A 12,610-nucleotide genomic window follows, 5' to 3' on the forward strand; every position below is an offset into this window, starting at 1 on the left:
CCCGGGAACAGAGTCAGAGCCCAGAAGCAGTGTCAGAGGGGGCTCCAGCCTCAGACCCGGGAGCAGCAGTGTCAGAGGAAAAGGCTAGAATGCTCATGAGATCATCAGGAGGCAGAGTGTAAGTTTCTTTAGATCTTCATCTCATTGCGAGGCACACTTATGTGTATCCTTATCTGGGATCCTACTGGAGAGTACTCATTTCTGTTCCAGACTGAGGGTGGCTTCCTCTACCTCCCTAACGAAGATTAGTTCTATTTTGTGCCTTCACCCATATAATAGATCAGTTTTGCTGCTGAAGGAAGGGACTGAATTCCTGACCTGAAATGAAAATTTCTCTTTCTAAAACATTCTGCTCCAAACTCTGAGTATACTTATCTCCTATTATCAACTTGATTTCATTTGCAATCAATTTAACCTATTTCATCCACTGGGGCTGCCCTTGAAGACATGGAGTGGCTTTGCTGAATGATGCAATTTAAAGATAGCAACCTCAAAACAGAAGTTTTTAGTTTAGGAACAAAAGTGATTCTCCTAACACTATCAAAGCATGAATTAAATTTATCTTTGAAAATCAGCACTCTAATGAGTATTTTAAGCAAGAAGAGCTGGTTACCTTGTGCTTTAGATTAAACTTTAAAATGAGAAAGAATTAATTACCTTTCCCGCCTTCACTTTCAAAGGATAATCTCCTTCTCCGTAGTTTACCAGTGTCCCCTTCAGAATCATTTATGGATTGGGACTGCAGCAAAAGATCAGCTTTTGTTAATGGGATTATTCAACTTGAATATAATATATTATCAGTGACCTCTTTACTATGTTATATCACATCAACCACTCTAAATATTAAGACTCACATTTTTGATCAGTAGTTACAATAATTTGCTTGAAGGTTATCTCTAAATTGTAAAACATATTAACAGAATAATCCTAGTGGCTTCACAGTTTGATTGGGGGAAACCATAGTTTTCAGAAGTTATGGGCTAGGAATGTTGGAATCTGGCATTGGAATTTATAGACAAAGCTTTCCACATAAAGGAATATTTTGTATACCACAAAAAAACTTTAAAATTTTAATAATTTAGAAAAATAGAAGAACACGTATTATTGCTAGCAAAATGTATGAATTGATTAACAGCAGCAAGGATGCATACATTACTTAATAAGGACACAAAACTAAATTTTACAATAAGCATATGGCTGAGGGCAATAGATACTGTGCTGAGAGACCTTTAATACACTTGCTTCAACTCCTCCTCCTCGCTTGTCTGTACAACACCAATCTTGGAAGCCAAACCAGAAGGCCCTGCACTGTTCATTTTGGGTGCCATCTGAATAACAGGTCAAAGGCATTACCTGAGGCTCATAGTTGCTTTTTAGACAAGACCAGAATGAGGTTGGTGCCATCTGACTGAGATCACAATAAAGCATTCAATTAAAACTATTCTGAGAACATATTTTTAAGAACTGGAGACATTTTACCATATGTTTTAATTTTTTCATTTTTTCAAAAAGAAGTTAGCTCAGTTAGCTGAATTAGAACACCGAATGGCCACCTGACAGCCTTAGAAACTGCTATTTCTTAAGTCTCTCAGAGTGCCTGGAGATGCTTGCAACCCCATGGAGACTTAAATCCAACATCTTTTACCTGAATACTGCCCTAGGGAACTTTTCCATAGAATACATATGCAAATATACTGGGTAAGTACTAAGTGCTCAATGTTTTGATTTATGAGAAAAGGGCATTTCGAACTGGAATAGAGTTTCTGAAATTTGGGAAACTAACCTAGTGATAAATTGCGAGTTACAATGTAAGTTGTCTTTCCATAGGACAAGACTAGTTTGTAGATCACAGGTCACAGTGGAGCACAGGAAGAGCCACACTCACAAAATCATTATAGGTTAGGTGATGTGTAGAATTAAAAATACAGTATGTTTTCTATTAGACCATATTTTATTCATCCCATAGTCTAGATTTTGACTCTACTGAAAAAGTTAATTAATTCATACTTTATTAATTTGAAAATTGAGTATAGTATTAATCTAAACTTAAATAAGGCTATTGTTTTCAATATTACAGGCTAATCAATAGCAAGTGATATGATTGAAATGATAGATGAGGGAATTTTAAAAATTGCTTGAAACCACTCATTTTCCTACAAATAACATAATATAAATCAAGACTCTAAGAACTATCCAGGCGTTGGTGGCACATGCCTTTAATCCTAGCACTCAGTAGGCAGAAGCAGGCGGATCTCTGTGAGTTCGAGGCCAGCCTCCAAAACAATACAGAGAAACCCTGTCTCGGAAAAAAAAAAAGACTAAGAACTTCCAAAAAGTTCAAATTTAATTGACATTTTAAAGATTATTCAACATCCTTTAATACTGAATTCCTGCCCTATAATTTATTAATTTTAATATTACAGCTGACCTTTTCACTTAGTACTTAATATTGATAAGTTTTCATTGCAATCTTTTGTTTGTTGTTTTCAGAAGCATTTGGCAAAGCTCTGAATGACATTTCAGAGACAGGAAGGTCAGCAGTGGGCCTCTACCTTTTCACTCTCATGTCTCAGGTTGAAAGTCAGTTCCAGGTTAGTCAGGAAGTGGTCAGAAAACTCTGGATACATATCCAAGACCTCCAGTAAGTCTTCTCGCTGGATCTTATGCAGGTCACAGTATGTGAGCGCTCTCACATCTGCATTAGACTTGCCAGGTTTGGCATAAAGATGAACCATTTCACCAAAGATATCATTTTTCCCTAAAATAAACCAAAAAGGAAAAGAAGAGGAAAGAAAGAAAAAGAGGAAGAGAAAGAGAATTAATGTTTTCTTTATAAACATGGAAAGGGACATTAACTAACTGACAAATCTTTGAACCAGATTTCAAATGTAAGCACCTATGCCAGCAGGTGCATGGAGAGCAAAATTCTGTCCTGACTGACTGTACAACGTTTGTTGAGTGAAGCTGTTTTCTTCTTAAAAGTCAAGGGTTCTGTTATAATCTCGTTAATTTCTTCATTTAGGTTCCTTTGCTAAGCATGGAGGATCCAGAGGATGTCTTCCTTTTGTTACACTCCAGAGTGCTAGCTATGGATCTTGCCGTATAGTTTTCTAAACATACTTTCAGGTGGAAGTGTTCTGATGTTGTCAGTCCAGGAATAGGAGAGGCCAAATTGAATTGGATACATGTTCTCTCTGTTCAGCAGTATCATGTCTGGAGTTTTTGCCAATGAACATCTCCGTTCCTCAGCACTCACATATGTGGGCAAGTGATATCAATACACACTGCTTCCTCAAGGCACCCGTTTTGAATGTGCCTCCAAAGCATCTGTCCTTTTGTTTCAATTATTTAGCTGTGTGTCCTCCACACACGTAGTCTGGGTTTGTTCACCTGTTTTCTGCTCTGAACTTTATCCTCTTTGCTCTTCTATGAATACTGGGATTATTTCAGTATCTGGATTCTGATTGCCCTCCCATCCCCGCTGTTTTACCATATGCTGTCTGATTTTCAGTTTTACTCAATAACAAGAATAAGTATAACGTATATTTCCTGAGGACTGTGTAGATGCCAGGTACTGTGAGAAGTGTTTGTTTATATTATGCATATGTGTTATGCATATGCATGTATATTATACCTCAAAATAATTTTGTGAAGATGTGGCTATTCTCAAAAATTTATTAATACTGAAACAAAATTAAAGAGGAGAACTGAACAGCGTAGGGTTATTTCTTAGTTGGGTGAAATGGAAGAAGGAAAATTAGCCAGGATTAAAATCAATGCATTTTGACACTGGAATCAACACCCTTACCTGTCTAAGATATCAGACTTCCCAGTATATCTCAAAAACTCATGGGCATTGTTTTGTTTTTGAATATCAAGATACTCTACACCCTTAGTAAATATGGATAGACTACATCATGAAATCACTTTTAAAGGTCATTAGTAGCAGTGCAAAATGGTACTTTCTTCACATATCCTGAAGCTTGCTTCTTTGCTCCTTTCCTCTGTGTGCATTATGGTAGCTTTTGATAGATTACCACACTTACCCTCCATTTTTAGGAGCTATCAAGATGTTTAAACAACAAAGCTCCAACAAGTCAAAAATGCTGAAATGTTCTCATTTTAAATGAGAATTTAATAAGGAAAAGTCAAACACCATATACTAATAATTAGAGAGAAGACATTAGGCACAATTTAATAAATACTTATTAGATTTTGAAAATCATAATGAATACTAATAATTTTTGATGCCAACATTTTGGAAATTGGGACCACAAAGGAGAAGCTTTTGAAATTCTTTAGTTTGGATGACTTAGTCTAAATATTTTTTAATGACTCTGAACTGTATTTGCATGGGGTTTATATTTTAATTATCTTCTGTGAATATAGATGAGCAAAGAGGAAGCCCTGAGATGCTGAGCAGCAATTTATACTCAGTGCTGTTTAAGCACAGACGCTAGTTGTTTTTCACACAGACGCCAGGACAGGCAGGATTAGAGATCAGCCTCGGCTTTCCTTGGTAACACACCAAGGTGAGCTGTCAATGCCAAAGTCAGTGAAAATTTCCTTTTGATAAGTGGCCTTGAGGTGACGTAGGATGCTTTTGTCCCTTGATTCTTTATTGGTTTAGAAATCAAATTGTGTATCTTCTCAATCTGTGAATTGTTTTGACTGTAATAATAACAAAATGATCAAAATACCAAGGAAATAACTTAAACTTCTTTATTTGTGTAGGACATCTAATGACCATGCCTTGGTTCTGTTCAACAACAGACAGACAATACCCACGAACGAGTTAATGTTCAGATGTGAGAACTGAGAGCTGAGTGAAAGAAGCCATCAAGTGCACATATTGATTGAATGACTGATAGATAAGACACTGGGGAATGAACCTGGGGCTTTGACTATGCTAGGTGAGGCTCTGTCTCCCTCCTATGCCTCCAAACCCATCTGCCTAATAGTTCATAGATCTGTGCATTAAACCTATGCAAAAACTACATTTTCATAGACACTGGAGGTGGTGTTGCTCTGGGGAGGGGGATTTTTGATCCTGTAACTATGTGCTCAGAAAGAAAGATAATAGAGGTTTTTTTTTCTGTTTTACTCTTCATTACCCTAACAGTCCAAAGAAATGTTATAAGTTCATATAAAGCAGGTTTATTTTTAAAGAGACAGATTGGACTAAACATGAATGTTCCTTTATACTCAAACACATGTATTACTCATTTCATACCCTGTCATCTCTAGTGCTAATGTTGTACCTATATCTTCATTCTGTTAAGTTATGATCCCAATTTCTTGTCTAAGGATATATAGCAGATAAATGAAATTCGTTAAAATATAAACAGCTTGCCGGGTGTTGGTGGCGCACGCCTTTAATCCCAGCACTCGGGAGGCAGAGACAGGTGGATCTCTGTGAGTTTGAGACCAGCCTGGTATACCAAGCGAGTTTCAGGACAGGGTCCAAAAACAATACAGAGAAATCCTGTCTCAAAACACCAATATATGTATATATATACATTTATATTTATACAGCTCATGCAACTGTAGGCACATGCTAATTAGTATGTCTACAACATTGCATATTATATTAAGATGCTAAAGGATCAATCATGAAGCTACATGAAAAGGAAAATGTCAACTATTTTTGTATATTTGACCTCAAATGTCTAAGTAGCTGTCAACAGCTGAAGAGAATCAAGAGAATACTTACCTATTAAACAAAACTTGAGATATTAAAATATATTTTAGCAAGGTTAATTTGATATGAAACAAAACCTTAAGATGATCACTGTTAGAGAGTTTATCAGCCAGTCGGTCTGTTGGTCTGTTGTTCTAAACTAATGATTGGTTGAAACCACTCATAGCTGGAGATGTCATTATTCTGTGCCATAACACTCACCAAGAATAGCTACCACTATGTCATCCTTGAGGATTTCGATGGAGCCTCTGGATAAGAAGTACAGTGCAGTTAGGACATCCCCACAATGGACTAGGGTGTCTCCTGGAGGGGCGTGGGTGGTTTTAAACTTCATTGCCAAAGCTCTAAGGCAGCCTTTACTTGCTCCCCGAAAGGCTTTGCAGTTTTGCAACAAAGTCTGGTTTAGATGCAGGCAAATGTCAGCTTGTAAACATTCTGGAAATCCCTTTAAGACCTGGAAGGAAAAAATAAAGAGTTTGATACTACCAGAACACCAGGCACTTCAACTTGAAATACAGTCTATTTCTTGCTCACAGATCTGAAGATGCAGTAACTGTTACGAGGGGGATTTTATAATGCATCTAGCTTGCTTCCCTTAATGAATATTTAGTTTGCTAACCATGTCAGAAGTTTTAGCTTTGTATTGTTCTGTGAATTAACTGCAGACATTCAATTCAACCCAAATGCTGTCTCATTAAAATGTAATGCCAACACATTACTCATTGCTTCTCTTCGCCTGCACTAAGTTATGCAATATCATATTGTACATAGATATAATGTAATGTGACAATCAAAAGGACACTGCTAAAAGGCAATAAAACTCAAAAGATGAAAAACCTTTTAATAGAAATTTAAATCAATTTAAATCGCCATCATGCGTGTACAGCTTAGTTGATGCAGCTTTGGTATTTGCAAATATAACTGATGCAATGTTCTTAGTCAACTCTATCTTGAATAGTCATATTTTATATACATATTTTATACTAAATATTTTGACAAACACTGAAAATAAAAAAGGAGAATAGTTGATGTACTTTGAAGGTAAAATTTAATTTTTAGTAATAGAAACAATGCTACTTTTGAAAAGTTACTGTTTAATTTAAAAACAAAGGAACAGATTAAATAATAATTTGTGATAAATGTCCCTCAGTTTGAATGAAATAAAGTGTTGTTTTACAAATTTATCAGTATGCAATAGGTTGGGGACATTTTTCTTTAATTCTTTAAGTCTTATTCTCTGGGGTGTCATGTGAAGGCTTTCGTTTTTTTTTTATACTGACTTTCCCCTGCAAGTATAAACAGTATTCTTTGGGACAGATGGAGGGATCATTGAACAGAACAATTTACAGGGTAATATTGCATTTATAGATTTTTCTTTTTCTGATTTTTATTTGTTCAACTTTAGTATACAATTCAGCATAACCAAAAACAATCATAAGTTGACTATAAGACAATTCAAGCATATTTAGTCCATAAAGAGATTTCAAATTGAATTTATTTGAGTCCAACCATGATTGTCACTATTTGGAATATTAAAACAACTACAGTGACCCACTTCTACAAAACTACCAAGTGATACAGCTGAATTGACTATTGCATAATATGAAAGGCCCATTAATATATGTGAAGGACAGTGACCACATTTTTGTTATTGTTTTATTCATCTACAGAGAGTAAAGTGTATTTTGGAAGAAAATCTATGAAATTAAAAATTTTCATAAATATGCCACCATTTGACTCTTGTGCAAGTCACTTCACCCATCCAGGTTTTCCTTACAAGATTAGAATCTTCACAATACAGAAATAGTTATATTATCGCCACACAGTGTGCCAGTTATCAAATTCTGCTTGCTCAGCTCCACACTGCCAGCATTTCCATTACTGGACTTGTGTCCAGTGGAATTCTAGCCTTCTTGTTGTATGAGTTTTTGGGTATGCATCCTCAAGCTTCCTCTTACCTTTAACTTCAGGTCCCATCATTCTTAATAGACCCCTCCAAGTTTCCCGGCCTAGACGGCAGACCCCTCTGATATAACCGCCTCTAATTACCTAGTCCTGTCTTTGAAGCCTACTGCTTTTATCTTAGTCTTATGGAACCCTACATTAATTTATGTTTCCTTGTGGAACCAATGGATGACTGCTCTTTTCCATCATCTACATTTGAAATTATTGCTTTGAAAGTATTCTTTGGCAGGTTGTGCCAAGCTGGAGATGACCTTAGTTTGGACACTGTTTTCTGAATTAAGAGCCACTTTCCTTGGGGATTCTATAGGAGAAAAACACCTGTTCACTAGCTTCTGCATGTGTCTTTTTCCTCCCTTGAAAGCCCCTTTTGGAATCTTGAATAACTCTTAAATGACCCCACTAGGATATAGATGGATAGAGCATTACACCAAGTAACAAGCTAGAGTTTTTCTTTTTGGCAAGGTATTTGTCTTGTACAGCTGGAATGAGATCCTGGCAGATTCCTTGAAATACCCGAACATAGTCAAGCCATTGTGCTTCTGTGTGTTTGTGTATGCTGATGTGTGTGTTGGTGTGTTTTGAGTTGTAAGACAGAGAGGAGGTGAAGATGGTGTTCTGTCTTCTGATTTTGTCCTATGAGATACACAGTTTGATGAACATGGGCTGAAGTTCTTGATCTTTCACTTGCCAGTTCAGAGTTTGGTGGTTATTTAACTTGTCTATGATTCAGTATCTTATTTTTCAAAGTCAAGTTAATAACATTTGCTTCACAGAATTGTGACCACAACTCAATTTAATAATGTATCTGAAACGTAAGGTTGACAGTCAATTCACAACGTATTTCTGGATTCTTGAAAGAAAAAAAAAACTGAGTACACATTTCCCCCCAAATAACAGATACGTTCTCTTTAACTAGTTTTGTTCTCTGTTAACTGAGCAGAGTTTAAATGTTTTGTATTCTAGGCATCATTAGTTTGTAGATCCCGTCATTCAACATTTCTCTGTAGTCTTATTTTCCATTCCTTCTTAAGTGTTCTGGTTCTTGTGGATGTAAGCTTTCACTGGGAATTGTCTTAAATTGATACCAGAAAAATAGGCAGCTAATGAAATACATTACCACCTTATTTTAGAATCCCAGACATCCTGGAACTCCTCACAGAACCTGACGGTCACTTGGAAAGTTTCCAGGCTAAATGGTCTAGTTTTAGTCTTCATTCTGCTAATCTGGAATCCACTGAAAAGGATTGCATTCTGCTTGAGATGTCATCGAACCTTGTTATCATAGGAGGTGATTATATAGACATTATAAAAAAGTTGCCTATATACAGAAGTCTCGTGTGACTTTGACCCTTAACCGAATTTCTTAACTATCTTTGATCATGCCAGTTGCTCAAATGTAACTGAGTAAGACTTGAAATTTGCTTGTTGGACCTCAAATTAGTCCATTGTTTGGGTTTCCCAAGTAGGTCAGTGGCTTTAGGTTTTGTGTTTAACTTTAGGAAAGAATTTTTTTAATGGTGAGTTAACAGTTTGGGACATAAAAAAGTACATTTTTTCCCTAAAAGATGGCAAGTAAGAGGTAGTTTCAAATAGGTGTTTATTCAAGACATCTCGTTCGCTATTTCTCTGTGGGTTGCTGTCATCCTTTCCTACTTATTGTACTACTTTTTTCTCTGTGTTGTTTCCCGTGTTAAACTTTCTGAATTAGAATCTTTTCATTTTCCACAGAATTCTCACATCTTAGCCAGTATTGTAGATACAGCAAAAAAAAAAAATTGGAATATAAAATAGCTAACGACAAATCAGGACCCAAGCTTGCTTGATGACAGTTACATCTCTAACCACGGTGCCCTGTATTCTTGGCTGTTAAATTGCGATGCTGCAAAGGTGTGTGTCACTGTCTGCTGTGCTATTGTTTTATTGAGAGAGTTCAGTGTTAAAGATCAAGAAGCATCACCCATGAGCAGCCAAGTGTCCTGCATCTTAGAAAAGCAGTTTCAAGTATTTACTCATTTAAATATTTAAATAGCACCAGACTCTAGGCTCAAATCATAATGGATAAAACATGTTCTGAAAATGTACCTAGTCTTCATGACAGATGAAACGCAGTTCTTACAGGTCTAATCAGAATTGGCCACACCATCTTCATGTTAAAGTAGGATATTTGAATGTGTGTTTGTGATTATAATGGAGATTCATGGAACCTTCAAGTAGCAGTTAATCTGAAGTGAGTTGAAGTCCTAATCTCATTTTTCTAACACTGCTACTGTAGGACAAATTTTTTTTTTGGTTTTTACGAGACAGGGTTTCTCTGTATTGTTTTGGAGGCTGTCAGTCCAGCCCGGCCTCGAACTCACAGAGATCCGCCTGCCTCTGCCTCTCAAGTGCTGGGATTAAAGACGTGTGCCACCACCGCCCGGCTTTGTAGGACAAATTTTTAAGACTTGCTAAAGTTGCAGAAAATCCTTCTCTATGCTGAAAGGAATCACATAACTTTATTATGTGTGATGTAAAGCCATTTGTGTTTTGCCTTCTTTTGAAGCTATGTAAATAAAAATCTGTGATACTCATAATGAATTTATAGCTTGTTTAAGTCTGAAATACTTGTTGTGATGACTATGTAAGTTTTGTAGTTAACTGCTTGTGGACTCCAAATGTAAGGAACATTGAACACAAAGAATCCACTAATAACACTTCAGCATTATTAAAGTCATTTTAAAAAGTCACACAAAACAAAGGGAAGGCAACATTATTATCTAAGAAACATTTATGAAATGTGATCAGTAATTAATTCAGAAGCATCTGACTTCATTATAGATTATCCCTAACTGTTTATGCTAATACACTGTAATGTCATGACAATGCATTCTTGTCATTTGTACTTATACTGAATGAGCATTATAGCATCAGATTGAATGTTGACATTGATGTCAGCCTAATGCTTGATATATATACTAGTCAAAAGATATAAAATATTTAATGAATAAATCCTTCTATATAAATTTTTAAATCAATAACTAAAAAACTCTTATACTATGTATTGGACCCCTGACAAAAAAGAAGTTTGATCAATTCTGATGACAATATAATTAAAGATCTATATCGTAGGTGTTTTCGATAGTTTTATGTCACATTGACACAACCTAGAGTCACCAGAGAGGAGGGATCCTCAATTGAGAAAAATGCCTCAATAAGATCAGTCTGTATGCAGGCTTAGAGAGCATTTTATTAATTAGTGACTGATGTGGCTGGTCCAGCCCATTGTGGGTGGTATCACTTCTGGGCTGGTGGTCCTGGGTTCTATGAGGAAGCAGGCTGAGCAAGTCATAAAGAACAAACCAGTAAGCTGCACTTCTCCATGCTCTCTGCCTCAGCTACTGTCTTCAGTTTCCTGCACTTTTTGAGTTCCTGTCCAGACTTCTTTCGATGGTGAACAGTGATTTGGAAACATAAGTCAAATAAACCCTTTCCTCCTCAATTTGCTTTTGGTCCTGGTGTTTCATCACAGCAATGGTAACCCTAAGTAGGGCAATAGGTTTTGATCAGTGGTGTTGAGTGAAAAAATTTCCCAACCAGGGAAATTGTCAACAAGAAAGTTTGGACATGTCATTATTATACCATCTTTCACAATGATAGGAGAGATATTTATTTACTTAATTAAACTTTCCTTGATAGAAAAACACTTCTAAATTAAGAATAGTGTGTCAGCAGCAGTAAACTGTTACTCTTTCCTTAGATTTAAGGCACAAGATTGAACGTTTGCTGCCGTCTGTCTCTGTCTGAGACTGTCTCAAGATGACTACATTTTCCAGATTCTGTTGAAAAGTGTCAATAACTTAAGCTTTTAACCCAAACAATTCCAGCCTTCTTCCACATGTTCTGAATTCAGTTTTTGAATTTGAATTCACTTTTTGAAAGAAACCAAATCTATCCCCTAACACATATTATCTATTCTGTATCCTGTAGTGTGGAGGCTGATCTATGCTTACTTAACCGGTGGCTTTTCACTCATTTCAGCTAGTGTTGCTGAAGAATGGAACATTCCCAAAGGCAGGCAGAATAGAGAGAACATTTAGGCAGCCTGACTGTGGCAAATGGTTCCCTAAATAGCAGATTAATCATGTGGACAACTTCGGTGGCTGAGTTAACTGTCATTAGGAAATGTCCTAGGGAAATTCTCTGGGTCATTAAATATACTTAAATCTTGACAAATTAGGATTAATCAAAACACAAATTAGTACTCCCTATGAACCTCCAGCATGATTATCAAACACATTATCAAGTAATATGTTAAATCTTTAGTCTCTGCCCCAGAGTACAGCATTACTATTGATAGCGTTTCCTGACTCTGGTAGAATTGCTGTTTTCATGTGGGCATTCAGCTTTTGATAAATGTTTAGCAGCTGTGAACTCATGAACCTTACATTTTGTTCTTTTTAGAAGCTAATATCTTAGCATAGTGCATTTTGTAATTTCTAGATTATTCCATATTATATCATTTCTATAGTTAGGCACTAAGAAATAGGAAACACATACAGTCTATGCTTCCTTGGTGGTTACATGATGATTGCTACATTTTTTAAACCACTGATTTTGATAGGGATCACTTAAGTAGGTTTAGCAATACATATACACATTAATTGTCTAAGTGTGAAGCTATGGCATCTTTTTTTTAATACTACATGGCTGATAAAAGTAAGGGATTATTTAACATTTAAGGTCATCATGGCAGTTTGTGGGGGAAGGATTAGGGGATTGTTAATTCAGAAATGTGGAAATATTTATAAACCCTGGAATAGTACATTAATGTGTTTCATGTAACCTGTCCACATTTAGCACACAGTTTATATTACTCAAGATACAAACCCTAACATACTTGGTCATGGCTCACAAAGCAAAAAGTCCTGAAGCAGATTTGGCTCCACCAATGATGCCTTAAAAAGT

At 36.2% G+C, this 12,610-nt stretch overlaps 1 protein-coding gene across 4 annotated transcripts in view; it reads right to left on the minus strand.

Annotated features, from left to right (window-relative positions):
* Kcnh7 (potassium voltage-gated channel subfamily H member 7) overlaps positions 1 to 12,610 on the minus strand; it is a 470,424-nt gene that overhangs the window by 36,329 nt on the left and 421,485 nt on the right. For 2 of the 4 annotated variants that reach the window (XM_040745459.1, XM_040745456.1), the window contains 3 exons: positions 5,903 to 6,155; positions 2,553 to 2,758; positions 658 to 739 (listed from right to left, as the gene is read on the minus strand). In XM_040745459.1, the coding sequence (XP_040601393.1) occupies positions 658 to 739; positions 2,553 to 2,758; positions 5,903 to 6,155 (541 nt within the window). Of the gene's footprint in view, positions 1 to 657; positions 740 to 2,552; positions 2,759 to 5,902; positions 6,158 to 12,610 lie in introns of all 4 variants that reach the window. The other 2 variants (XM_040745458.1, XM_040745457.1) reach the window with 2 other exon arrangements.

The sequence above is a fragment of the Mesocricetus auratus genome, unplaced genomic scaffold (genome assembly GCF_017639785.1).
Source record: "Mesocricetus auratus isolate SY011 unplaced genomic scaffold, BCM_Maur_2.0 Super-Scaffold_100004, whole genome shotgun sequence".
Taxonomy (NCBI): Eukaryota; Metazoa; Chordata; class Mammalia; order Rodentia; family Cricetidae; genus Mesocricetus; species Mesocricetus auratus.